This window comes from Emys orbicularis, chromosome 11 (genome assembly GCF_028017835.1).
Source record: "Emys orbicularis isolate rEmyOrb1 chromosome 11, rEmyOrb1.hap1, whole genome shotgun sequence".
NCBI lineage: Eukaryota > Metazoa > Chordata > Testudines > Emydidae > Emys > Emys orbicularis.
In genome coordinates this window covers 15,472,695-15,498,862 of record NC_088693.1, presented here as the reverse complement: position 1 = coordinate 15,498,862, position 26,168 = coordinate 15,472,695, and the positions used below count along the sequence as shown (strand labels likewise).

The 26,168-nt window shown below is 39.8% G+C and overlaps 1 protein-coding gene across 1 annotated transcript in view; it reads left to right on the top strand.

Annotated features, from left to right (window-relative positions):
* The window catches only part of DPP10 (dipeptidyl peptidase like 10), a 440,672-nt gene extending 421,818 nt beyond the window's left edge, over positions 1–18,854 (top strand). The window contains exons 20-26 of the mRNA XM_065412943.1: positions 7,406–7,600; positions 9,162–9,216; positions 14,427–14,526; positions 15,177–15,235; positions 15,322–15,394; positions 17,743–17,816; positions 18,717–18,854. Coding sequence (XP_065269015.1) covers positions 7,406–7,600; positions 9,162–9,216; positions 14,427–14,526; positions 15,177–15,235; positions 15,322–15,394; positions 17,743–17,816; positions 18,717–18,854 — 694 coding nt within the window. The remainder of the gene's footprint in view (positions 1–7,405; positions 7,601–9,161; positions 9,217–14,426; positions 14,527–15,176; positions 15,236–15,321; positions 15,395–17,742; positions 17,817–18,716) is intronic.
* The last annotated feature ends 7,314 nt before the right edge of the window (positions 18,855–26,168 follow it).

The window sequence follows — 26,168 nt, the reverse complement described above, 5'->3', positions numbered from 1 at the left end:
CTGCACAGTATTCCACTGAATTCAGTTAAGTTCCATACATCACAGAGCCCAGCCTCAAAGAGTCTGTTCCAGGATCAGGATCTAAATTTCCTTACAGTAAGACTCACCTTCATCCTAAGGATGGTGCGACGCTTAATTCCTTAATGGCTGTAAAGCATATTGAGACCATTAGACAGAAGTGCAAAGGACTGTTGTTCAAATTTATATGGGGTCAGAACACCAGGCTATCTAGTAGATGTACAGGCCTCACCCAGTAGCCAGTTGCCTCTGGGATGCATAGGCCATAAAATACTAAATAGATTATAACACTGTCTGCTCCTCCATTTGTTCCTCTTAAACTACTAATACATTTCACACTCAGTTGCCTTCAAATATAATACATACAGTGTAGCCAATAGATTAGAGAGGTGTATAATAATTGCCTTAAAGTGTGGTTATTAGCTCTTTCCTATATAATTAAGATCAAAGTTTAAATTTCAGATTTCTGATTTTTTTTCATTATGGTTCACCTTACTCATTAAAAAAGTTGGATGATCCAGTCCTTCATAATACACAGGAAATGATTAAGTGGAGTAAAGACACAGGCATTTAATGTTGGTAATAAAATGAGAGGTGATAATCATTCTTTATTTCTTCTTGAACATAATTAACCTCATTCTTTCAAAATCTGTAGATAATGCATCTTAAATGTCAGCATTCATTATTTAATGTCATTTAAAACTGTACAAACTGTAAGTGGATATAGCGAAACTGAACCAGTAGAGAGATTCTTCTAAACTCAGAGGAAAAAAATTATCAGGCTGTATATTCCTAAGTAGACATCGAATAACTTAACTCTCCTAGAAGTGTTGCATATTTTATACATGTCTGCTTATACTTCTGTAATGTAGAGAAAACTCTCCACCCATTATTGAAATGGTGCCAGAGATAGGCCTCACTCAAGCCAACTGAGCACGTCTATGCATCACATGGATTTGATACCAGGATCCCAGACCATAGGGTGGAAAGTGGCAATTTTTTTAGCAGGGCAAGTACAATGGTGAAGAAGAATGCTGTAACTCGTGTAAACAGTAGCCGGAATTTAGGGAGGTAAAATGTAACTATTGGTATTTGTCTAAGACTTCAGCATGATAGTATTCTTGTATGATTGGTTCTCTTCTGGAATTTTCATTTGTTGCAGAGGATGTTATAGTTTTAATCGGTGTCTGTTGCAAGTGATAAAACAGTGCATTGCCACACGGTGCAGTATAAAAAAGTATGGTAGATTCCACCTTTTTTATTACACCCTGTTTAGAAGCAGCACATCCCAGAAGTCTTTTTCATCTGGCTACATTTGAAGTTATTCTGAAGGCCAATTTTGTGGGGATCATTACAAATGAACTATCTATATAACTTTTATGTGTTTTTCATGCTTTCCTGCCAGTTAGTTCTTTCATTCTTTCCACTTTGGAATGAAAATGAGTCTCTGCCCTTTTTGTGGTGGTGTTTTGTGAAAACCTAGCTCTTTTTAGTCTTCTGGGAGTTTCCCCTTTTTCTAAACATTTTGTAAGTTCCCACTGCCCAACACAGGCCATATAGGAGCTGAGAAACAAGCAAGAAGCTTCACCTGCTGTTTCACTGACCACAGCAGTCCTGTGCTATGGGGAATGCAAGGGCTGCTCCTTTTCAGGGACCAGGACTCTAAAAATGGGATGGGGAGAAGATGGGCCATGGCTCAATCCGTCTCTAAACCTCCTGAATAGGGATGGCAAAGCAATGGATGAGGATATCTCCCTCCCTGCAGGAGTGCTAGGAGCAGTATGGAACCACAACCTTTCCTCCATTTCTTGGATGCAGCTCTGCATCTCCAATACTCAGAGCTTAAAAGCCACAATCTGGCCTTTAGTATTTTTGATGGCTGTTTAAAGAATAGTCATGTTGCCTTTGCAGTACTATCTGTATTTCATTTCAGTCTATCACATGATTCCATTCTGATAATGTGATCTTTTCTGCTGGTGTTTTTTCCCCAGTGGTAAACGCATTGGTTTGCACAGTTGCAAATGTATGGTCTGCTTTTAAGCTATGATAGGCTCTAGCGGGGAAAATGAATGGGGATGGGGGGAGTGCTTGGCTTTCTGTGACACCACTGCTTGGGATTGTTATGGGTATCTGATCTCATACTGTTGATGAAGGGTGTGGTTGGTAGCGGGGTGAGACTCACCGGAGCGGCGCCTCCTGCTGGTTGTCCAGGGAATTAGCTCTTTCCAGCCCAGAGCGCCATCTGCAGGCCGGTGTCTCGCCTGCCGCTGGCCCCCGTGTCCCTCCCGGACCCCAGTGCCCTTTGCCCAGGGGTTCCGCCCACTGCAGCACCCCATTACTCTGGGCCTCCCCTCCTAGGGGAACCCCCAACCCCCTATCCCCACTTTGCCTCAGTGGCTACTGCCAGTCACCATCTAGCCCCCGCTCACTGGGGCAGACTGCAGTCTGTAAACCACGCATCATCGGCAAGGGGGGTTGGACCAGCTGCCTCTGCCGATTCCTGGGCTGCCCCTCTGCAGCCCCAGTACCCTTTTTGTGGGCCCTTAACTCGGCCTGCAGCCTGGGGCTTAGCTAGGCGGGAGCTCCCCAGCTCCCTCTGCCCTTCCCCAGCACTGCTCCACCCTAGGTACCCTCCTCAGCTTCCCAGACAGCCAGGTCCTTCTCTCTCAGAAGCTAGAGAGCGAGTCTTTGTCTCTCTGTCCTTCTGGCCCACAGCCCTCTTATAAGGGCCAGCTGGGCCCTGATTGCACTGGCTACAGCTGTGGCTGCTTCCCCAATCAGCCCAGCTTTTCCCCTGCCACAGCCCTCTCCCAGGGCTGTTTTCAGCCCTTCAGGGCAGGAGCGGGGTAACCACCCCGCTACACAGGGCCATGTGAGAAGTTGCTCACAAAAAAAGGAATTTGAGGTGAATTTTGTTTTCATGTCAGTTTTGCAAAATGTTCTTTTTTCCTTCAGTGGATTTTCGCCATTTGCAAAAGAGACTGTTTTGCCACTGATTTAATTTTGCATTCCATAGATAGAATTTATCTTCTGAGCTGTAGTTCCCCTCACTAATTCATATTTGCTATTATGATACTTTTTCATATTCTGCGCTAGATTCATGAGCTTGTATTGGGAGGGAGTTTGTAATGTGTTACGGAAGTCCATGACTAGGCATTGTGATAATATTAATAAATAATAATAATAATAATAGCCACTGTGATAAGAACTACATATTTCCCTCCAAGCTTTAACGAGAGCCAAAGCTTTAGCTTTAGCTCCCAGATGAAAAGATTCTTCTCCTTTCAGTAATATACCAAAGAGATGATGAGCTGCCTCTTTCTCCAGACAGTCTGAGGTGTATGTGACTGAATTGCAAGAGGCATACAAATTACCCACTAAGGTCAATGATATTGGTATATTATTGATAGCTTCTGTCTATTTAAATGGCACCTCAATGATGAACTTCAGCAGTGTTTCTGAATCATTCTCAGCCTTGCTAGCACCGCAGACTCATAAGATGCTGCTCCGGTACAAGTACAGAAAATAAAGTTAAGAATTATTAGATAACTCCTTCACTTCAATCTCACTGTTCCTGTTTCGTTGTTGAAAATACAGTAACGCTGCTGCAAAATGACATGCCCCTAGAAGACACAGAGAAAGGCATGTAATTGGATATGGCCCTTCTGTGGTATGGTGACCAGACAGCAAGTGTGAAAAATCGGGACAGGGGTGGGAGGTAATAGGAGCCTATATAAGAAAAAGACCCAAAAATCGGGACTGTCCCTATAAAATCGGGACATCTGGTCACCCTATCTGTGTGTGTGTTTTGATTTTGCTGGCTGTGAAATATGTATAATGCTTTGCCTGTTAGAGAATTCACTTGTGTCTACCCATGCTCAGGTGAGGTAGGATGCAAGGAGGCTTGTGCTCATGGCTCTGGGTTTTTGGTCCCTACTCCTTTCCATACCAGCCAGTGGGGGTCATGGAAGGGAGACACTGCATCCTGTTAAAAGGGGTAGCAGTGGAAGATACTGAGTCCTTCTACAGTGCTCCACTTCTGCAGTATTATTGGCATGCTGCATATGAGCAGGTTAACAATTAACAGAAGCTGATTGTATGCAGAGATGGGTATGAATCAAGACCCTGGATCCAAATGCTGCTGCACTTTGGGAAAGATTGGATTGCAGTGCAAATTTTGCAGCTCAAGCCCACCTCTAATTGTGGAGTGTGCAATAATGGATCTGACTCCACACTGCAATCGTGGCTAGGTGTAGTTTCTATCTGCCGTAGTCCTTTTATATATACTTCAGCATGTGGGTAGCTACAACAGATGGAAAAGTCCATGAATTCAAGAAATGGTGTGGCAAGAGAGGTGATGTACGTTGCATTCCCATTTGTATTGAAATAGATTGTGTGTTCATGTCAATGGCTCTCACAGCAGACTTCTTTTTCATACCATACCCCTTTGGGGGTTTGATACAGTCCATCCATGTCAAAACCAGAGACATTTGATAGCAATAGATTTGAAAAGGGACACAAAAACAATCCATTCTTGTGCTCCAATAGTGGCATTCACCCCTGTGTAAAGGTCTGGCACCCCACTTAAGTCCTATTTTAAGGGCGTAAGTGGGACTTAAATGATTCATAGGATATGTCCTGTCCCTCTGCAAAGGGGTGAATTACAGCCCAAATGATTAATGTCATTTGTGTTAGTAGCAGTTAGAGACTCCAAAGCCCTTGTCTGACACTACTGATGCCACTGGGAGTTTTGCCACATCCAGCAGTGCAAGTAGGGTGGTACGGTCCGGTCCGCTGTACCACCAAGATATTTATAGCTGATACTGTGTACCAGAAAGAGGAGGAGCAGAACGTCCTCTGGCGCAGCTGTACCACCCCAGCTGTTCCATGCCGGGTCTCCTCCATCTGTACAGCAGCCCCGCCGGAGCAGAGGACTGGGGGCTGTACAGCCGCACCGGAGGAGCTGTGGGCATGGGGCTGCCTGGTGGCCCCATGTTCTGCTCCTTTCCCTGCTGTGGTTCCTGGGAGAGACCTGTGGTTCAGAGCTCTCCCAGGAACCACAGTGGGGAAAGGAGCAGAATCCCCAGCCCTGCCTCCTGCCCTTCCACAGAACTGCGTCTCCTCTGGCTCCGTCTGTACAGCAGCAGCCCCGCCAGAGGACAGGGCTAGGTGGGGCGGGGCTGGGGGCAATACAGCCGCCGGAGGCACTGCCGGCTTTCTGCTCCTTTCCCTGCTGCGGTTCCTGGGAGAGCCCTAAACCACAGGGCTCTTCTGGGAACCGCAGCAGGAAAAGGAGCAGAACATGGGGCCAACGGGCGGCCCTATGCCCGCAGCTCCTCTGGTGGGCTGCTGTACAGACCCTGCATGGAAGGGCTGGGGGTGGTACAGCTGCACCAGAGGAGCTGCGGGCAATGGGCCGCCCAGCGGCCCCATGTTCTGCTCCTTTTGCTGCTGCGGTTCCGAAGTCTCCAGCGCAGTGGGAGGAGGACAGAGCCCCCCCTCCCCCAGGTAAGGGAGGTGGATCATGAGGAGGGGATGGGGAGAGTGTGGAGGGCCCGGGCTAGGGGCAGGGCGGGGAGGAGTTACGTAGAGGGCCTGACTCATAATTTTTGAACGTTTGGGTGGGCAATTCTGAAATAGTCAAAAGTAATGAAGAACTGAATGTCGAGTCATAATTAGCTAGACAAGTGCTTTTATGGAAAATTATCTGACTAAGAACATTTAGGATAATATTTTCCTTAAAAGCTCACCATTGGTATAAATCTGATTCTATTGAAGTCAATAGTAAAACTTCCATGGGAGCAGTTAGACCAACACTGAACGCTTTTCGAAAGCCCATTCTAAACGTTACATATAAATAGGAAGAACTGCTCAGTGCCCGTTGCTTTTGTACTTCAACTAATGAAGAAACTGAAATCCTGCCAAGACAGTGGTATTTTCCCACTCAGCTCATGACATTAAGCGGGGTTTCATGCTTATTGTTTCAGAGTTAGCGGTATCAGATGTTAAATCCGTTTTTTAAAGTATGCTGTAGTTTTCTTTTATAAATTAAATTGTTTACTCAAGACACACAAGAATGAAAAACCAAAGGTAACTTATTGACATACCATTTAAAAATAATTTATCCCAAGCTTAGTTCCTGAAATCATAGTTACATAAATATGGTAGGTCCTATGTAAATTTGAAAATAGATTTATGTATCATATACATGCTAATTAACAAGTTGTCTGAAAGAGTACCTTGCAGCTGAACTGTCTATTACCCACAGCAAAAATAAAACTGAATAATCAGGCAGCAGAGCCTATGACACAACAGTGATTGAAAGGTCTGTTTGTTGTTTTTTCCCCCTATTTCTATAACTCTTTCAAGTTAAGATTTCTTCAGCAAAATAATTTCTGCCTCCATCCTTCTTTCACCCTCGAATATTCCCATAGACACTGTCCAATCTAATTTCCATACAGCCTGCACAGACACTTTTACATTTTAATTTGCATTCAACTGGCAGATGCAGTCTGCACAGAGGCATTTTGCATTTTTTTACAACTTCATGGTAGCCTGCTTTCTTATTCTGTGTTTATCTTTGGGAAAAAAAATTGACAAGGCTCCTTTTTAAAACTGACATTTTGTTTTCATTGGAATGAAAAAAGTAAACCTACCTTCAATGGAAAATGCTTATCGTCCCCCTAGAAACCTCTTTCCTCCTATTCCTTTCTATCTTTTCTGCTGTAAAATCTTTATTTTATGACTAAACAACAAGAACAAAAACAACTTACCACTCATGCCTGCAACCTTTTGTTGCTAGAAACACTGACAGTGAAAAATAATTTCCCCCAAAATGTACTTAATTCTCCTCTGCAGTCTACTTCACAAAAATCCATTCTAGGATGTGATAATGCAGGTATTTTTGTTTTCTAGGAAAACATCATTCTAAGGAGTATTTTATTTCTTGTTCAGTTATTATCAGGCTGCGATAATGGTTTTTCCCTTCTGTCATTCTATAGCATCTTAACAAATTCTAAAATGGAATTTCCAGAATTCAAATAACCAGAAGGCATAATGTTAATTTCAGGATCACTCTATGAAAAGCACCTGGTTCATTTTCCTGTCTCTTTTCTGCAAAAATTATCCAAGTATCCCACCTACTGCATAGCATTATAGTCATAGTTGGTTTGCTTTATGCAGTTCAACAAATTATTTTGCTTACTGCTGCCATGAGGGATAACAGCACTGGTTAACGTGATGGTATAGATTAAGCTGACAATAATTCAACTGGGTTGCACAAACTGACTGAACTCTGCTGTCTAGGTTAAATAAAATATTGAAGAACTGCAAAGTGTATCACATTGTCAATAGTCTGCGTTTGTGTCTGGTGTGTTGGTATTTACAGTGATGAAGCTCCAGGCAGCCAGCTGGTTACAGATAAGTTTCACGTTGACTGGGATTCGGTGCTTGTCAACTCTGATAATGTCATCGTAGCTCGATTTGATGGCAGAGGGAGTGGATTTCAAGGCCTTAAAATTCTACAGGAAGTCCATCGTTGCTTAGGTTCAGTGGAAGTGAAGGACCAAATAGCAGCTGTAGAGTACGTATGTGCAAACTTTGCTTCTATTTTAATCCATTTTTATCTTGATGAATAGACATATTTAACTGCAAATTTTCAGCTATTACTGGTCTCCCTTTGCAGAATGAAATATGTTAAATGCTTATCTTTAGTGCAGTAGCACGTTTCGAAACATTAGGCTTTTCATTGCAAAGTGTGATTCAATGAATAAAAAATCAAAGGGAAAAATGTTTTGGATTGATGTTCCTCTTTGATAAAGTTGTCCTTCCGGGCCTAATCTAAATGTGTAATCTAATCTAGTTTACATATTTTTTCTAGCTTCCTTAGAAAAATGACTCACGGCATGATATACAGTGCTTCATTACAAGTGAAATATAATGTCTTAGACATATAGGGTCAAATTCTGCTCTCACTTAAATCACTGTAGATCTAGAGGGCCTTCACTAAAGCACCAGAATTACAATAATGTAAATGCGAGCAGAATTTGGCCAAAGGGTTATTATCCCACTTGCATCATCAGTTTTAGCATGGGTAACTCCATTGCCTGCAAGAGAGTTACTGCAGATTTATACCAATTTAAGTAAGAAGAGAATCAGGTCCCTACTATATATTTACATGTAAAAATGTGATAACACTTTTTATTAAGGGACCACTCCTAGAAAGGTTAATCTCATTGATTGCATGGTATTTTAAAGATGGATGGATTATTACCTACATTCAGGTACTAAGTATTCTCTTGTATTATTTGGACAATTTTAGAATGACATGTTTTACATTTCTGAAAGTCATCTGTAATCCCTGAAGACAATGAAAACATTAACTGACTATGGGTCAAATGGCTTTGCATCCTGAATGTTAGTGGAGTTGCAAAGATGTTGAGGCTGAGTGGAAGGACTCTCTCCTCCATATGCAGACAGAAAGCTTCACAAAGTGCCTCACAGGCTGTTGAAAGGAGCAGCTTGCTTCTTCCCACCTCCCTATCCCCTTTCCCTTGGTGCCTCACAATGGCAGATTTGCAGAGCAGGGGAGGGACCATGGCCACATTCCCAACTGGATGGATGAGGCCTCCTTTGGGACATGGAGCTCTAATAGGCATTCTAATTGGCTCCACATCTTAATTCTAAGAGTTCTTCTACATCAGAGTTCTGTGTTCATGAGCTCAGAGTCATTACTCCGTGTTTTATCTGGTTTCGGTGTGGGTGCACCACTGAGCAGGAGGGTATGCAGGGTGGCCCTGAGAGTTCTTTCTCTCTTGATGCTATTTCTCTCTGGATGCTGTAGAAGTTTGCCTGAAATTTGTAGTCTCTCTTCTGTATATTATCCTTCTGGAAGCATAGTTGATGAATTACCTCTGTGGGAGGATTCATAATTTTGATAATTGCCAAAACACAAGGCCTTCATCATGTAGTGTAGGGAATCTGAAAGCAAAACTGCAAGACCACTAAAATAACACCTTTTTTTGTTCTTATTTGAACTCTTAAAAATCTGTTTCTCGCTTAGTTTATCACAATTCTTTCTTCTACAAATAACCAACTCCACACATTCTGGAGAGTCATATGTAACATTTCCTTTTTTCTTACAGATCATTACTGAAACAACCATTCATAGATCCTAACCGACTGAGCATATTTGGAAAGGTAACTTGCAAAAGTAGCAGGAGGACACTGTCAATTTTAAAATCATTTGTTGCAAACAGATTTCTTTACGTATTTTGCAAATAACCATTTTTGTTACTAACAATGAAAATCATATTTACTTGTCATTATTTAATATTGATTCAATTTGTTTCTCATATTGAACAATTAGCAGCTAAGGAGTCAGTTTCACTTTTGTTTATAGTCACTTTCACTTTCAGTTCTTATTGTTGCAAAATTTGCCTCTCAGATACTGCAGGGGAAAATGTTAATTATTGAGGGGGGAAAACTGTTTTTCCATTGGAAGTTTTTTAAAATAAATTTGTGGAAACATTTCTTTTGGTCTTAGTTTCTGTAAAAGCTCATTTCTTGCACAATTTAAATTCTAGTCCATATTTAAGTTGACAGTGTCCCTTTAATTCACAATTTATATGCAGACATTTTTAGCTTTTTGAGTTATTTGAGATAAGATCCTAGAGTGTTGAGTAGCATCCTTTTTTGTGCCATCTCATAGAAGTCTCCCCTTTGCTGTTTTGTCAGCTGTTTAGCTATGTTATATGCTGTTGCCTCTGGCATCGTACAGACCCAGGCAAAGGTTTAACCTTTAGCAAAAAGTTAAAGAGAATCTTAATTATCTCGCTTGAAACGAGCTTCTAGAAGTTTAACATGAGACAAGTTGTATCTTTGGAAACTGACATTTGTTCCTTTGTGATATTTAGTTTTAAAATGTTACCTTGAAAATGTCAATATTTTGTGTCTTTAGTACTTTAAAATCTCACAGTGAAAACAAACAAACCGTGGCTGCTCACATATACAGGCACCATGGTCATCAGTTATTGAAGCAGTATGCATTCACTATGAAACCCCTAAATTCTAATCCCCACTCTGCTACTGTCTTGCTGTGTGGCCGTAGTCAAGCCATTTAACCTCTGTGTCTGACTTTGGCTGTCTGTCAGATGGGGATGATAATACTTACTTTCTCAGAGCTAGCATTGTGGGAATTAGTTAATGGTTGTGCAGCCTAGTGAAAATAAAGTGCTGACTATTATTATTGTTCCACATGCAACAAGACCTTCCTCTCCAAACACATGACCTCCTACTGTACTACTTGAGCTAAAGAAAAAAAAATATTGCTGTCAAAATTCGTTAGCATCTGAGTTTATACTCTGTTTGTAGGCCAGCCACAAAAAAAGAAAGCATTTTCAACTAGAGCTGGTTGGGGATTTCCCAACAAGATGTTTAGTAAGAAAATGCAGATTCATCAAATTGAAATGTTTCACAGCACATTTTGCAGGCGGGGCCAGCCTTATGATTCTGTGAGAGCCAGGGCAGTCAGCTGCTCCATTTGGTTTCAGGAAAAACATGAATTGAAATGGTTCAATTTTTTTTCCTAAATGTTTTATTTTTTATTTCCTTTCAGAGGAAATGTTCTAGTTTTTGTTCTGAAAAAAAAAAAAAAAAAAAGTTGACATTTTGCAATTTCCAACAGAATGGACATTCTGAGTGTTGACCAGTTCTATTTCCAGTTAATGAAATGTAAGCATGACCGATTCCATCCACTAGGGGTGCACATCTCTCTTAGCCATTTTTAATGTGCACACAGCCATATAACACCATGTCAGGGGTCGGCAACCTTTCAGAAGTGGTGTGCCGAGTCTTCATTTATTCACTCTAATTTAAGGTTTCGCGTGCCAGTAATACATTTTAACATTTTTAGAAGGTCTCTTTCTATAAGTCTATAATATATAACTAAACTATTGTTGTATGTAAAGTAAATAAGGTTTTTAAAATGTTTAAGAAGCTTAATTTAAAATTAAATTAAAATGCAGTGTCCCCTGGACCTGTGGCTAGGACCCAGGCAGTGTGAGTGCCACTGAAAATCAGTTCGCGTGCTGCCTTTGGCACGCCTGCCATAGGTTGTCTACCCCTGCACTATGTCTTTCACACACACACACACACACACACACACACCTACCTCGCTCCAAATGGGCCAGAGTCTGTCTTCTAGCATGACAAGGTGGTCACACAAACACCATGCATAGTAGTCAGCTAATGCAGTTGCTTCTGGTTTAAGTAATAGATTTCATTTATATTCCTTAAGTCTTTATTTGATATTGTTCAAAAACTCCCCACGGGCCTTTACTACTTCATTAAGAAGAACAGTAGAAGACATAAGTATCATATTTTCAAACCAGCAATGAGATGATGAGAACTACAAAATAGCATAGATCTGAGCAGGCTTTTACATGTCCACATAGGGCCATGAACACTGTTGGTGCTGTGTAAGTGTTTCTATCCACTGGAGAACAACTGTGATGTCCTTTCAAAAAACATTGTTGCCAGACGAGTTTATGCATATGTTGGCTGAAAGAACAGGTGGTGCAAAGTGAAGATTTTGAAGGTAGAACAGTAAAGAGGAAATATTAGCAAATTAGATAAACTTCAAAGCAGTTTTGAATTTGGAGGTGTTTACCCTCACTCAGTTTAACTTACAAACTTCAAAGTTTTTGAGGTTCATCCATCACTAATAAAAATATTAAAAATCCCCAAATAGCCATTTAGAAATAGAAAAATTGCTAAATATTACTAATCATATTTGACTCCACTATATTTCTTTTAGAGCCAATTGAACGGCTTTTTATAGGCTCATTTTGTCTTCAACCATATGAAACATTGTTGACAAAGAACATCTTTTTTTCCTTTATATGCACTACATTTTTGATGATCTGACTAAGGAAGTGAATAGAAGATGCCCTTTGCTGGAAGAGGAAGAGGATTGTGTGGATTACCTATCCTGATCTCAACTCAGCTGGGCACACACATATTGTCCTGGAACTCTCCAGCATCCTTGAATGTTATAACATGCTTTTGAGCTACTCAGAACAAAGTCATGATAAATTCCGCAATATAAACTACTAGCAGTAATAACAAAAACAATTGGAATGTCAAGAGGGCAAAGTGTAAAAAACACACACCTCTGTCTATCAGACAGCCCACCAAAACTATCTTGCTTACTTGCAGAAAAGTTAAACCCTACCAATGAAGTACATCAGAAGAGTCTCTTTTAATTGTTACATATCAAACTGTGGTGATATATAGTTTACAACTTTCCATCATGGAAATTGAAAATGAGCTTGAAAGTATGACTGTGTAGCTAACCAACTTGTGGAAAATTTGGTAGTAGAGGTGAAGCCACAGAAATTTAACCTAAGAACAGGAAGTCCAGATTCTTAAATCATAAAAAACCAACTAAATATTGTATAACCATTGAGGGAAACTATACATGTTATATGTATGTCGGGGGAATCGTGGCTGGAAGCAAAGGCACAACCCCAAAGACAAAATATTCCCAACAGAACTAAACTGGGTTCTTAATGAAGACATGATATAAATTGTGAATAAGTTGGCAATACCTATCTAGCATTAAAATTGTGCTGTGAAACTACTGCAAAAGGTACAAGCAGAATATTCAACAAATGACCAAGAAAAAGAGAACCCGGAGGCAGAAAAAAGTTACTGTTCCCTTCAGCTCTTTGAATTATACAAGTTACTGGCACCCACATCAACATTCTCTCTTAGCCAAAATCTTTTACAATGTGTGGGCAATTTTGTGTTGTCTTTAGCAATTTAGGCTAGGATTTCTATGAGAATTGGGCACCTAATTCTCTTAGGCGTCTTTGAAAATCCCAGTCTTATTCTATATTTTCTTCTCTGTACCCAGTTCGCATTGACAAAGTTGTGAGCCCAAGAACACACTTTTTGATTTATCTCTTTTTCCTTAACTAAGATTTAACAACATTTTTAAAATGCTCCGAGAATTCAAGAAAGATGAACTTTTTAATTAACCATTTTAGAACTGAAGAAAAGGATATAGAAAATCATCTCAATAAGCTGTAGATGAACCCTGGCCAACTGTCTCCATTACTTTTTGTTCAGTGCCCTTCTGCTGGATTATTTTTTGCGGAGAATTATCATGCAAAGAAACCAAAAACAACAACAACAACAAAACATCCACCATCAGAAGGGCAATTTCCCAGCAATAATCAAGAGAGAAAAGATAACAGCCCTTCTAAAAGAAACAATCAAACAATGGATATTGTGTAAAAGCATTGCACCTGGACTGCAGGACCTTGAACTCCATCTTTTCAGACTCTGGAGTTAACCTACAAGTATTTCATATAGATTGTCAAATTCATCGGAAACAGAACCCTAGTGGATAGTCTCAAATAAGAGGACTCATGTTCACACTTCTCTTCTGCATACTACCCTATCCCACCCATAGAGGATGTTTTCAGACACTCTGCACAGTACCTTTCAGGGTGGTGAGATGTGAAGAGGTGGCTTAAACCTCATCTTTGCACTCCTCTGATCTTGCTGCTGCTCTGTGCAGGCCGTTCCCCCTGCACTGCAGTGCAGCAGCCTGAGGGCTGCTTGAACACATCTACTGTAGCCACAGAAATGCAGAGCATTGAGCTTACTGGCCACCTTTCTTATAGCCACATAGCTTTTTGGCCAGGGCAGCAGAATGCTTATGGCAGGATATATCACCAGAGAGTCTCCCACACACATGCGTGGTCTCTGCTCCATCTAGGCAGCACTGGAGCTGGTTTCTGTAGGGCAAAGTGCACCAGAGAATGTGACTCTCTCTAAGGGAATGTGACAATGTTTCAGGCAGAAATCCCCATTGAAGGCAATGGGAATCCATCTATAAAGACTGAAGTCTAGAGAGAGGACAGGTGACAGCTCTCCCTTCTTCCATAGCCTCAATCTATAGCCTCAGTGTTTACCCAGAAATAAGCAAAAAATCTTCACAAAATATATTAATGTAAACAAAAATTATCCCATCTAAGCACTGTCTCTGACACCCTTAGCTTCAATTTTTTTATTTGTATCACTCGCCAATTCTTCTGCAGGCTGAGGGCTAGACTGCACAATGAGACTATGGTATCTTATATACCTCTTCTTATTCTTATTAATTAAATTATCAATTATAACATATTTTTAAAGCCTCAGGCTTCATAGCAAGACAGAAATATCACACCTTTTTTCACTCTTCATTCGTAGGTTTTTAATTCATGATAAAGCAATAGTTGCAGGTGTAAATACTGTGGAATGACATGAGAAAAGTAGCATGATACCCTTTAACTTCATCTATATTAAGGAACAATGAACAAGAACAAACAAACAGCAAATCATGTTATCTGGTTTAATAGGGATATGGTGGATACATTGCATCAATGATCCTGAAATCCAATGAAAGACTTTTTAAATGTGGAACCGTTATTGCACCAATCACAGACATGAAGTTGTATGGTGAGTATTTCCCATCTTGCCCTTTTATTAAATGATTTGCTTAAAATATCTATACAGCAGATCTGTAACTCAGGTTAACTAAGGTCAGGTGGTGTAGTGGAACTGTATTAAAGCTAGGCAAATTGGACATATGGTTCCAATTTTAAAATGAGGGTAATTAATGACCGGAGCAATTAAGCACAGGATGTGGTAGATTCTCCATCACTTAGAGGTCTTTAAGATTTTTCAAAAGAAACTAAATTAGTGGAAGTTGGGTACCTAAATCCCTTAGGCCCCTTTAAAAATCCCAACCTAAATGAATATTGGATGTCTTTCTAACAGATATGAGGTGAAATCCTGGCCCCATTTAAGTCAGTGGCACTAATTGACTTCAATAGGGCCAGGCTTTCACCATACTTTAGTTCAATCACAAGATATTGGGCTCAGTGCAGTAACTGTTGGGTAAAGTTCTGTGGCCTGCGTTATGCAGTGGTCAGACTAGATGATTATAATGTTCCCTCTTGGCCTTAAAGTTTATTAATCTCTTTTCAAGATGAAGATACTTGCTATCTTTATTGCTTAACAAGCTTCTCCTGGCTTTCAACCAGAAATAAAGATTTTTAAAAATAGAATTTATCTTGATTAACTGAATTTCCTGTTTTCCTCTGTAGCTTCGGCTTTTTCAGAAAGATACCTTGGCATTCCATCTAAAGAGGAAAATACGTATCAGGTAAGTTAGTTTAACAAGTAACTAAAAGTAATGGTTTGGCTTTTAAAATATACTGCAATTATGTTGTGTGTGTTCAATTTTTATAGGCATCCAGTGTACTGCACAATATTCATGGTTTAAAAGAAGAGAATTTGCTAATAGTTCATGGGACAGCTGATAGTAAGTATTTATAAATGCAATTAAATTTGCAGTTACAGCTTGTAATACACAGATGCTCAAAGAAAGATTATGCACGTAGAAAGCATACACATTTTTATACTGTTCATCTTTGTCTCCCGTCTAGTAGAATTGTCCATCCAAAGAGACCTGATGTCAATTTCAGTTGCCAATTGTAAATCTGAATGGATGACATTTTCCTTTGCTACATATTTGTAACTCTTAGCGGCTGTAGGTTCTAATTTGTTTAAATCTGGTGAAGCAGGATGTTGCTAGTGAAAGGCACTGAATCAATTATTAATAAGGTGACATACATTTTTAATGGTCTTTTAAATTAATCCTGATTTTGCGATTGAAAGCATACTGAATGTCAGCGTAATCAGTGATAAACAATATCTTTCAGTAAATTAACCCTTTGGTTAATTAATTAAAATGTAACAATGGGGAATCCTTAAACTATTTAGAGCTAGATTGTAATTTGCTCTTGAGCATAGTCAATGGAGTTAACACGAGTATAACGTGTGTATAAGTGAAACCAGAACCAGGCGCAGCACCTGCAATGGAAATCCATGGGTGCCAAGCAGCAAAGAATTTGACCTGGGCCAGTTGACAAGCAATTTTCTTTTAGTATATTTTGCTGTTCATGGTAAAGGGGTAAATAGTGACTTGGATTCCAAGCCGATCTAGGGTACTAAAATGGATTTTATGCCTTGCACAGCCTACTAGATCACATACATGTTTGTTCTGCTCCTCTCAGAACAGGTAGGTGGGGAGGAATGGAAATGGACAGAGACAATGTGCTTGTCGACCCGGCAGAACTGAAATGGGAGACTTGGAATTTGCTGCTGGTATAGGCCAGCAGCAAAGTACTACCCCTCCGTCCCCCAGACCCAGGGGAAATTAGGGAGGGAATTATGTCTATACGAGGTGTCTGAGCAGCACAGTGCCTAGCAGGGCCGGCTCTGGCTTTTTTGTCGCCCCAAGCAAAAAAAAAAAAAATTGGGGCGACTAGAACGGCAAAGAAAAAAAAAACCTGCGGCACGGCCAGAGCGGCAAAGCAGGAAAAAAAAAATTAAAACCTGCGGTGCGGCCAGAGCCAGGGTGCAGGGGGACTCCCTGCGCTGCAGACGTGCCCTTGCTAGTGGGGGGGAGGAGGAGGGAACGGGGGGTGAGAGAGAGAAGGGGGGCGGCCAGGGCTTCAGCGGGGCGCTCGCCACACAGCCCCGACCACCGTACCGCCTGCCGGAAGGGCTCTGCGCCGCTCCGGTCGGCGGGGAGGGAAGGACGCGGGCTGCCCTGCCGGGCTTGCTGCAGTCCTGGCACCAGCTGGGGCAGACGGAGCGCGCAGCCCGCTCCCAGCAGGGTGCTCCCCTCCTCCGTGCTGCTGCTCCCTAAAGGGCGGCCGGATCAGCGAACAAAACAAAACAAAACAAAAAAGCGGCCGTGCCGCCCTAGGATTGGGCGGAATGCCGCCCCGTGGAATCTGCCGCCCCAAGCACGAGCTTGCTCGGCTGGTGCGTGGAGACGGCCCTGGTGCCTAGTAATACAGTCTAGCCCATCAGTATTTACTGAACCCCAGTATGAATGAGTGTGAATGAAGCAAACACAAGCATAGTCACAGAGCTGCATGTTTGTACCACATGAAGTTTAGATTATTGAAATAACATTACAAAAGGCTCATTTCCTAAATGAACACAATCTCCTACAATCCTGTGCAAACAATAGAAAATCTGACATGCTTTCATTTAATACACTGACAGATTAATTTCATTTGAACACACCCATGATACTCACCTTCAAACTATTTTAGTCCTTGCTAAACAATGGATGAAAAACAAGAATTCCTACTTAGTGCCCAGAAAGTATACTGTATTACAGTGCTGTCCATCACTGCAGCACTTTTGTTATTTGCTACGGTATGTATCTCAGGTGCAGTCAGAAAGGGTATGTCTACATTGCAATCATTGGTGTGACTGTAGCATGTATAGTTTTGATCCAACTAGCTCAAATAACAATAGCAGTAAATCCACGACAATACAGGTAATAGTATGGGCTGTACATGTCTACCCAGGACAGGACCCTGAGTGTGTACTCAATCAGCCAGCCCATGCTGCTGCTACTTTAATTCTAGCTGGGTGGATCAAATCTATCTGGGGAGTGTCTAAATGTGCTGCAGTCACGCTTCTGATTGCAGTGTAGATAGACCTTAATCAATTACAAATCTGGTAGCAGTTTGCCACATAAAGAAACTTTTTGGTTGAAGTTACCTAAAGGAAAATAAATAAATACAATTAATAAATAAGTACTATAATAATGTTGTTCACTAATATGTAGATGTTATTGTTTTGTAGCTAAAGTCCATTTCCAACACTCAGCAGAACTAATTAAACATCTAATAAAAGCTGGAGTTAATTACACTATGCAGGTATGTAATGCTCAGGTGTCTCACAAGTGCATTGTTCAGTCTTTAATCTCACCTATACTTATCTATGTAGGGGCTCACTGGGTAACTTGTGTCCCCCCCCCAGCATACAGTAGAATCATCAGTGACTGCAGTTAGAATGCTGTCTAACCCCTTGTCCTGATAGTTAGTAAAGAAGTCAAGGAGAGATCCCTGTGACACTTCAATACACTGATGATCCATGAGGCACTGGCTGGTCACATAGTACTGATTTTCCTCCTTATTTTCAGCTGCTAAAAATATTGCATAAAAAGCAGCTAAAAATACTGTAACAGGCTTCCTCTCCCCCACTGTGTGGGTTGCAGGTGGGTGTAGTTTAAGAGAGCAGCTTGGGGAATGGAAAGTGGAGCAAAGTGTTATTTTGTGGGGTGGAGCTGCTGGTCACCAGCTCTGTGGCCTGGATTTCCCTCTCAAATCCTGAAGTCCCTTCTCTGTCCTTGCACAGGAAAAGTGCCCATTATTTGGGGGCTGAGGAGACGACACTGATTATTTACGTTCACCATGAGGGGAGGTGCTGGGCTTTGGATGAGGTAGAGAAATCATTAGTAATATGAAAAGGCCTTCCGTTGAATACTTCCTTTGGCTGCACTGAAAATCCCAACCAGAAATGCTTTTCTGAACACAATATCTGAGAATAGGCTTTTACGGCTAAAGATCACGATGCAGTCATTTAGTGCTGGTTTTGAATCCCAATCAAATGAATTTTGCTTTGAAGTTTATTACTTTCATTGATACCATAAAACTATTTAACATAGTCATCCTGTTGTCAACTAAAAAGCTCTAAAAATCAGACTGAAAAAATTAGAGCCCTAAATATCTGAACTGATTTTTAAGACTGTTTACTTTCTCCTTTTCCTCTGCTAGATCTACCCAGATGAAGGTCATAACATTGCATCTGAGAAAAGCAAATATCACCTTTACAGCACAATCCTTGGGTTTTTTAGTGCTTGTTTAAAGGAGGAAGCCCCAATTTTACCACAGGAACCTGAAGAGGATGAATAAGGAAGCCTGTTTGTACAGTACTGAAGGGAGACTTACTTTGAGGCTCAATAAAACCTTAAATAAGAGAGACTGTAAGAGTGCAGATTCTGCAGAAGCTCAAGGGCAGCTAAAGGATATAACAGTGGAACAGCACATTTAGAGACACTGAGCTAATAAACTGGAATTTGAATTCAAAGTCCAAACATATTACCGAGGGACAAAACGTATTCCTTTGTGGAAGGACAACGGTTGGTTACAGTTTCCTGGACAAACTTAGTTTTGCATAAGTGTAGAGTTAGTGCATGTTTATTATGTTAAGCCTCACTGTTTGTTCTGTAAGTAGTTGCTCTGTTTTTAATTTAAATGCACATCTTTATCCATTTTTGCATTATGCTCTACCAATCATAAATATTAAGGACACTTATATTTTAAAAGGTGAGTTGCAATCTAATACTTTACTGTAACATTACAATAAGTGCAATTCCTTTCCTGTCTATTAAGCATAAGAAAGCATTGAGTTAATAAAGGATGTGATATTTTCTATAGTTTCTGTTTAAAGGGGAAATATTGTCCAGTGGACTATATAACATAAGTATAAAAACTGATTTTATTTTATTTATTTATTTTAATTTCAGACATTTATTATCGTTATTGTACCTATTAGTAACCAGTAAGGGCATTTTTGGGAGTGCACTCTTGGTCTTTATGTATATACACAAGACTTCCTAAGCAGAAAATCTTTGTATGCTTGAATAATTTTTCAAGCCATAATTAACAGCTGTGTTTTAACAATGTCTGCAATTGAAATACTTCCCCAATCCAAAATGTATCATTTCCATAAGAAATGTTTGGGTTGTGTTTTGGTATTGTTTATAGTAGTTAATAGTTTGCTGGTTATACTCTAATTTTAGAATATGCTACTTTGTCAGATGTAAATTAGATACATAAATATTAAATTATAGTTTCAGATAAAGAAATTTTATTAACAATGTAATGCCATTGAGTAGTATTTTACCCTAACAAAGAAATCTTTGCTCAGATTCCATTCTAATTTCTGTGGAGGTAGCAGGTAACTGGAACAGTCTGTCAGTTTTTATTTGGTATTCCACATCTGCTCATTAAGAAGGATTTACATTCAACAGTGTTACGAAGAAATGAAATATTTTTCATCCATGGCCAAGGAAGCTCCTGACAAATGAAGTTTTGTTATTTTATTCAGATGGAGATACCAGAATGCATCCATTTATTTGTCAAGGTGAATTACAGCACTAGAAATTGACGCTATGAAATAAACAAACCAGTCAACATAGGTCATCAGAATATTAACATCAACGATTGAAATCAAACATTATGTTCATTTAATATTAGGTATGTTCCAGAAGGTATCTGAAGGCTCTTGACAAATGCTGTGCAACTCACATAAATACATATGTAATTTTTTCTCTTGATATTATTTATTAATGCTTTTCTATGTGGTTAGGATTTCATTTCTTGTGAGATTAAAATTAAAGTAATCAACATAATTTTTGGAAAGTAACTTATACTATTTAAAATGCAAAGTTTTGCATATTTTATGAAGAATTAAAATAGTTTTTAAGGTACATTGAAATTCATCTGAAGGTTTTTAATCAATATTTTCTTCTGGAATATTTTCTTCTTCAACTGCTAGAGTTTTTTATGATGCAAATAATTAAGTTGTCTGAAAGATATGGTTTTATGGAGCACTTAAAAGTATTTGTCTATTAATGTTTAGTATTTACTTTGTTTTACTAGCAATTTTTATCTATTTTCAATTAGTTTAATACACTTTTAATGTGCAATGACATCTTGTCTGGGTCCCAGTGTGACCGCAAAGTCTGAGTATGTCTGCGGTGGGGGATATGGAAACACTCTTATGTACTAGAAAAGATGTCATGAAAAATTTGAGAAAATCAGTTTCTTCAGCAGCTACAAGCAAGAAATCAAACACAGACCTACCAACTCTGCTTATACTACAGGAGCAGCACTTCAACTTATTAAACAGTTGGGATTTGTTCTTGTAAATTTACCCAGATTATGTCCTTCGTCATTTTCCTTTGATATGCTACCATGAACCGAATTTTCCTAATCGAACACAATGGGTAAAATCCTGGCCCCACTGAAGTCAATGGGAATTTTACCATTGATTTCAATGGGGCCAGGCTTCCACATAATAAGTGCACACATAAGGCCTGCATCTGGATGTACAAACAAGTGCACTCAGTGTATGCACTCGTGACTGGGGGCCCCCCATGCCTTCACATGACATCTGCACATGGTCATGCACTCTGAACATGTGCCTGCTTTTTATCTATGAGACAGCAGGCATGCATTCTAATTTTCATTTTTAATACATTCAATATTTTTCTTATTAAGCCACAAATCCATATATTTCCATTGACTTTTCTTTACAACAGTCTAACACTCAGACATAGGCTGAGCATCAGACCTTGGGAGAAGGTTTTAGAAATGAAATTATTATCCACCGGTTCAATTTTGGTAACGCATTAGTGATCACAGATCCAGTCTCCGAATCTACCTAAAATGAAAAAAAACAAACGTTTTTTTGTCGGCCGCTATCTTTGATCACGCTAACGGGATTCAGATTTAGTTTTTAATCTTATGAACATCTTCGGAATTATTCTGGGTTGTATAATGTTGGGTTCCTTTCACTTGCTGTATTGGCACAACCGGGTATTGTTATGTAAATAGAAGCCTATAGGTAACTAATGACTTATTATTAGTTATTTGTATTTAAGGAGCACCTAAAGGCCACAGTCAGGAACTATAACCCAGTTGTGCTAGTTACTGTACACATGAATGGTCCAAAGAGCTTGCAGTCTAAGTACCCCATCCATTTCTAACCACTATGGAAATATTTTAAGGCCAGAAAAACTACTACTAGATTCATCCTCCTTTTAAAACATGACCTTTTTTTAGATTATATCGGCTATTTTGGAAAGGGCAATAAAATCAGAATCTATCCATTTACTCTCCAACAGTTTATATAGCTTAACCTTCAAAATTTGTTCCTGATCTTTTCTCTCCTAGCTATCATACTGGGACTTGCAAGACCCATAAGAATCATGGGTCAGATTGTGATCTCAATTATACAATGAAATCAGGAGCAATACTATTTATATCAGGGGAGTTTTTCCTAAATTATACTGCCTAATAGAAATCAGAATCTGGTCTGTTTTGTTTTGTTTTTGTTTTATTGATTGATTGAAATATATTCTTTAATCTTAATGCAGTCAGGCAAATGGATTATTTAAGAGAAACCTGATCAGTGTATGCTACCTGCAGCCTGGTCTTATGATGATTGTTTTTTTCTTTTTCTTTTAGAGTCAAGTACCCCTGGGTTACTATATTGCAGGCATCTGTAGACCTACTCATAGATCTGAGAGGAGAGACTCACTCTGCTCTGAGACCCAGTTTGCAAATATAATCCAATAGATCATTTAGTCTAGTGTCTGTGGCTTCTCATAGAAAAGGGTTTTCATTTGATCCAAAGACTCCCAGAAAAGGGGTTTGATAGTGTTGGTTTTGATTTGACAGAAGTAATCAAATGCAGAAGGCTCTTGATATTTAACTGAATATCCTTTGCTACAGATTTATTAGGTATATTGAAAGTTCCTGAAACCTAGAATAATGGCTGAAAGAAAAGACTAGGCAGACGCAACCCCATATTCCCTCTGCCAGTCTCTTTTAGACAGCTAGAAGCACCTATCCATTTTATGTCTGCTTTTAGTAACTCCGGCTGACTGCCACTCACTTCTGGGGAAGAGAGCACTTTACTAGCATTGATAACTGGAGCTACTTCCATAGAAAATCCTTTTATGCACATAGCAACACTCCTCTTTTCTTTAATTGATGCCAAGGTAGTTGGGTAATAAGTATCAGACATGATCCCCTCAGGTGTTCCACCTTGGCTTCCACCAACAAGCGATCAGAAACCTCAATCACCAAAAACAGTATTGATTTAGGAAAGTGCCTATGTTATTGGAGAAGACGTATACCTGAAGACTATAGTGCTATTAAATTTGCTAGGCCAGATCCTGAGGTGGTATAAATCAGCATAGCTCCACAGAACTCAAGGGGGTATACTCCTTTTTATCACCTGAGGATCTGGCCCACTGTCTCCATTTACGGTAGGGTCAAGACTTTTTGCCTGTGGAATTAGTTTAGAAATACAAATTTCTGCCTTTATATAAGTTTGAATCAACCAAAATTGATTCAATTATTGTTGTAGCCCTTGAGGACGTAAATGAAGTATGCAGTTCCTGTTTTAATTGTGACACTCCCAGTGCTGAAGTCCCAGTACAATATGTAATGATAAAACAACATATTCAAACAAGCAAAAAAAACCACTTTCATAAGACGAAACAGAAAGGATCACAATTAGTGAAGCGGAAGGCTTAGAAACCTCAGAAAGGCTATAGTACAATGGTTTTCAATCCTTTTTCATTTGCAGATCCCTAACCATTTTGAATGGAGGTGCGGACCCCTCTGAAAATCTTGGACATAGTCTGCAGAACCCCAGGGGTCTCCGAACCATCGGTTTAAAACCACTGTTATAGTATATCAAACTGGAATCTTGTTTATAAGAAGTTACAAATAAAACTCTGATGTTAAGACTTTTGGAATTCTTTACTCCCATTGCTTAGAGGTTATCATATGCTAAAGCATGAGTTTATATCTATCTCTTCCAAAACACTTAAGATAAAATCCCCAATGGAGTCAGCAGAGCTATGTAAATGTATAGTAGCTGAGGAGCTTTCCTGTAGTTTTTTTGTGTACTGTTGTTTTTGACAAATTTAATATTTACCATTGTAACGCTATAGTTTTCTTGTCTACATGTCCAATAGTTTTTGAACGCTTCTAATCTCTTATACTCAATAACATCTTGCGGTAATGAGTTTCATGGATTAATCATGCATAATTTGCTACCTTGCTACCTTTATTGAATGCCCCCTTGTTCTTATTTATTATTTGTATTACATTAGTGCCTAGATGCCTTAACAAAGATCAGGGCCTTTTTTGCTCAGAGCTTTGCTTACAACTCTTAGTAATATCCAGTTCACATTTCATATAGCTTACAATTAAACAAGAGTGACAAAGATTAGGAGAAAAGAAGTGTTATTATCCCCATTTTACAGCTTGGGAACAGTTTCAAAGAGATATTAAATGACTTGTTTGAAGTCACACCAGGGAGAAAACAAATGAACAATTTAGCTACAGTATGTTATTGGTCTTGCATGTATCAGCAAGTGCCAATAGCATCAAATGATTCTGAGCACTTCATCTCTTCTTCAACACTTAGCCAGACAGTCGGCCGTAGTGATCGTTCACCATTTGGTCCGTTCCTGCGCAACCGCGAAGGCTTGATGGCCTGAGAGTCCAACATCGGAACAGACTTGATGAACCCATGTAATAGGAGGTCTGCCTCTGGGCCACGTCCACTCCTCGGTTGGTGGAATTTTATCCCAGATGTTACAAGTCACCCGGAGAACGGCATTCACTGGAACGTCTTGTGACGTGTCCAAAAAGCATAAGGCGCCGCCTGCAGACAATGGCCCTAGGTCTTCAGAGACCTGGGTTTAACCTTTGGTCTGCTACAGACTTCCTGTGTAACATTGGGCAAGTCACTTAGGCCTAGATTCTCAAAGGTATTCAATGGAAGTTAGATGCCTAAATTACCTTTGAGGATCTAGGTTGTTCTTCATCTGTAAGATGGGGGCAAGGGCACTTCCCTATCTCCCAGGGGAGTTGCGAGGATTAATACATTAAAGAGTGTGAGGTTCATAGATACTATGGTAACGAAGCCATTATAGGTACCCAATATAGATAAGCTATAGATCCTTCTTAGCTTATCCAGAAACTGAATACCATTTTCTTGAACAGCCAGACTTCAAGATTCTCTTAGAATGAATTTGATTGGAAGGTCACTGAATTTTGGTGGTAAACATCTATGCTTTACCCTATACCCAGGGATTTGTCCCCCAGAAGCATAAAAAGCCACCAGGTACTAAGTCACTTAGTGCAACTGTCCTCTCATGTAGTTGAGGAGGTTAAAAGGAGACTAATTTTACATTCAAATTATGCAATACCTACATCAGGAACTGTGTATAAGAAGGCTAAAAATAACACCCATCATCCACACAGAGATGGCCCTGCAGAAATCCTTGTTTATCTATCCCCCCAAAAATCTACGGTGTTTGATCAAACCATTGCAGTGAGTGGCTAGCTATGTACTCCAGATGAAAGACCAACTGGCAGAAATGAAATAATTGGCCCACAAACTGCAACATGGTCCAGAGAAATTGGAAGGCCAAATATAACCCCAAAGCAAGAGAGAGACTTTATACCATGGCAATATGTTTTGCTCCTGTTAACATTCAAGAGGGTAAGCTTTTGATAAAATGGCAGAGCCATTCTGAATTTTTAAGGAAGACAGATGAAGTAGCTGTGCCTGCTAGTAAGCTCACCAATCAGCTCTGGAATGTAATACGCTTCACAAATGGATAGAACCTAAGGTGGAATCCTAGAGGAAGCTGATGGTACTGGAAATTCTGGAAGATGTGATGATTCAGAAATGGACTAGTGTAGTTCAGAGATGGTGTAGTGCACCTTTTCCCTGGACATTACAGAATCAAATGGAAAAGATCCATAGGGTAAATCGTGTCAAGGTGTGTATCATTGTTTGTGGTGAGAGAAAGGAGAACCATGGTAATGCAATGCTATCACTTCAAAAGACTTCATTCAAATTAATAAGCAGTGTAATTGCATACTACTGAATGTGACAGTAGCCTTACAAGAGGAAGTGTAGGCAATGCTTGATACGGGAGAAAATAAACCTTCAAAATAATCTGGACTAGCCCAATAGCTTTGGTACCAGAGAAGGATAAAGCAATATAATTCTGTATAGGTTTCCAATCCAGTATTAACATTTGATCTGACTACCATACTTTAAATGGATAAAGTGATTAAAAAATAGAAACTGCTACATAAACTCTGCCTAAGTCACTTATGTCAAGGGTTAAGGTCGCAGCAGTAAAAGGAATACATTGCATTTAAAATTACAAATGATTTCCACCAGTTCACTGTCCTTCCTTTTTGACTACATGGAGCACTGGCTACATTCCAGAGGTTAATGGGTATTTTTGATGGACTGCAAATTGTAGGCAGCAGCCCATTTGAACAACATGGTCATTTATAGTACCACCTGCGCTGAGCATCTTGAGCAATTAGAAAAAGTAGTCCAGGGTTCCATTAAGTGAGGGTAACAATATGCCCAAAGGAAGGTTTAGGGAGGCA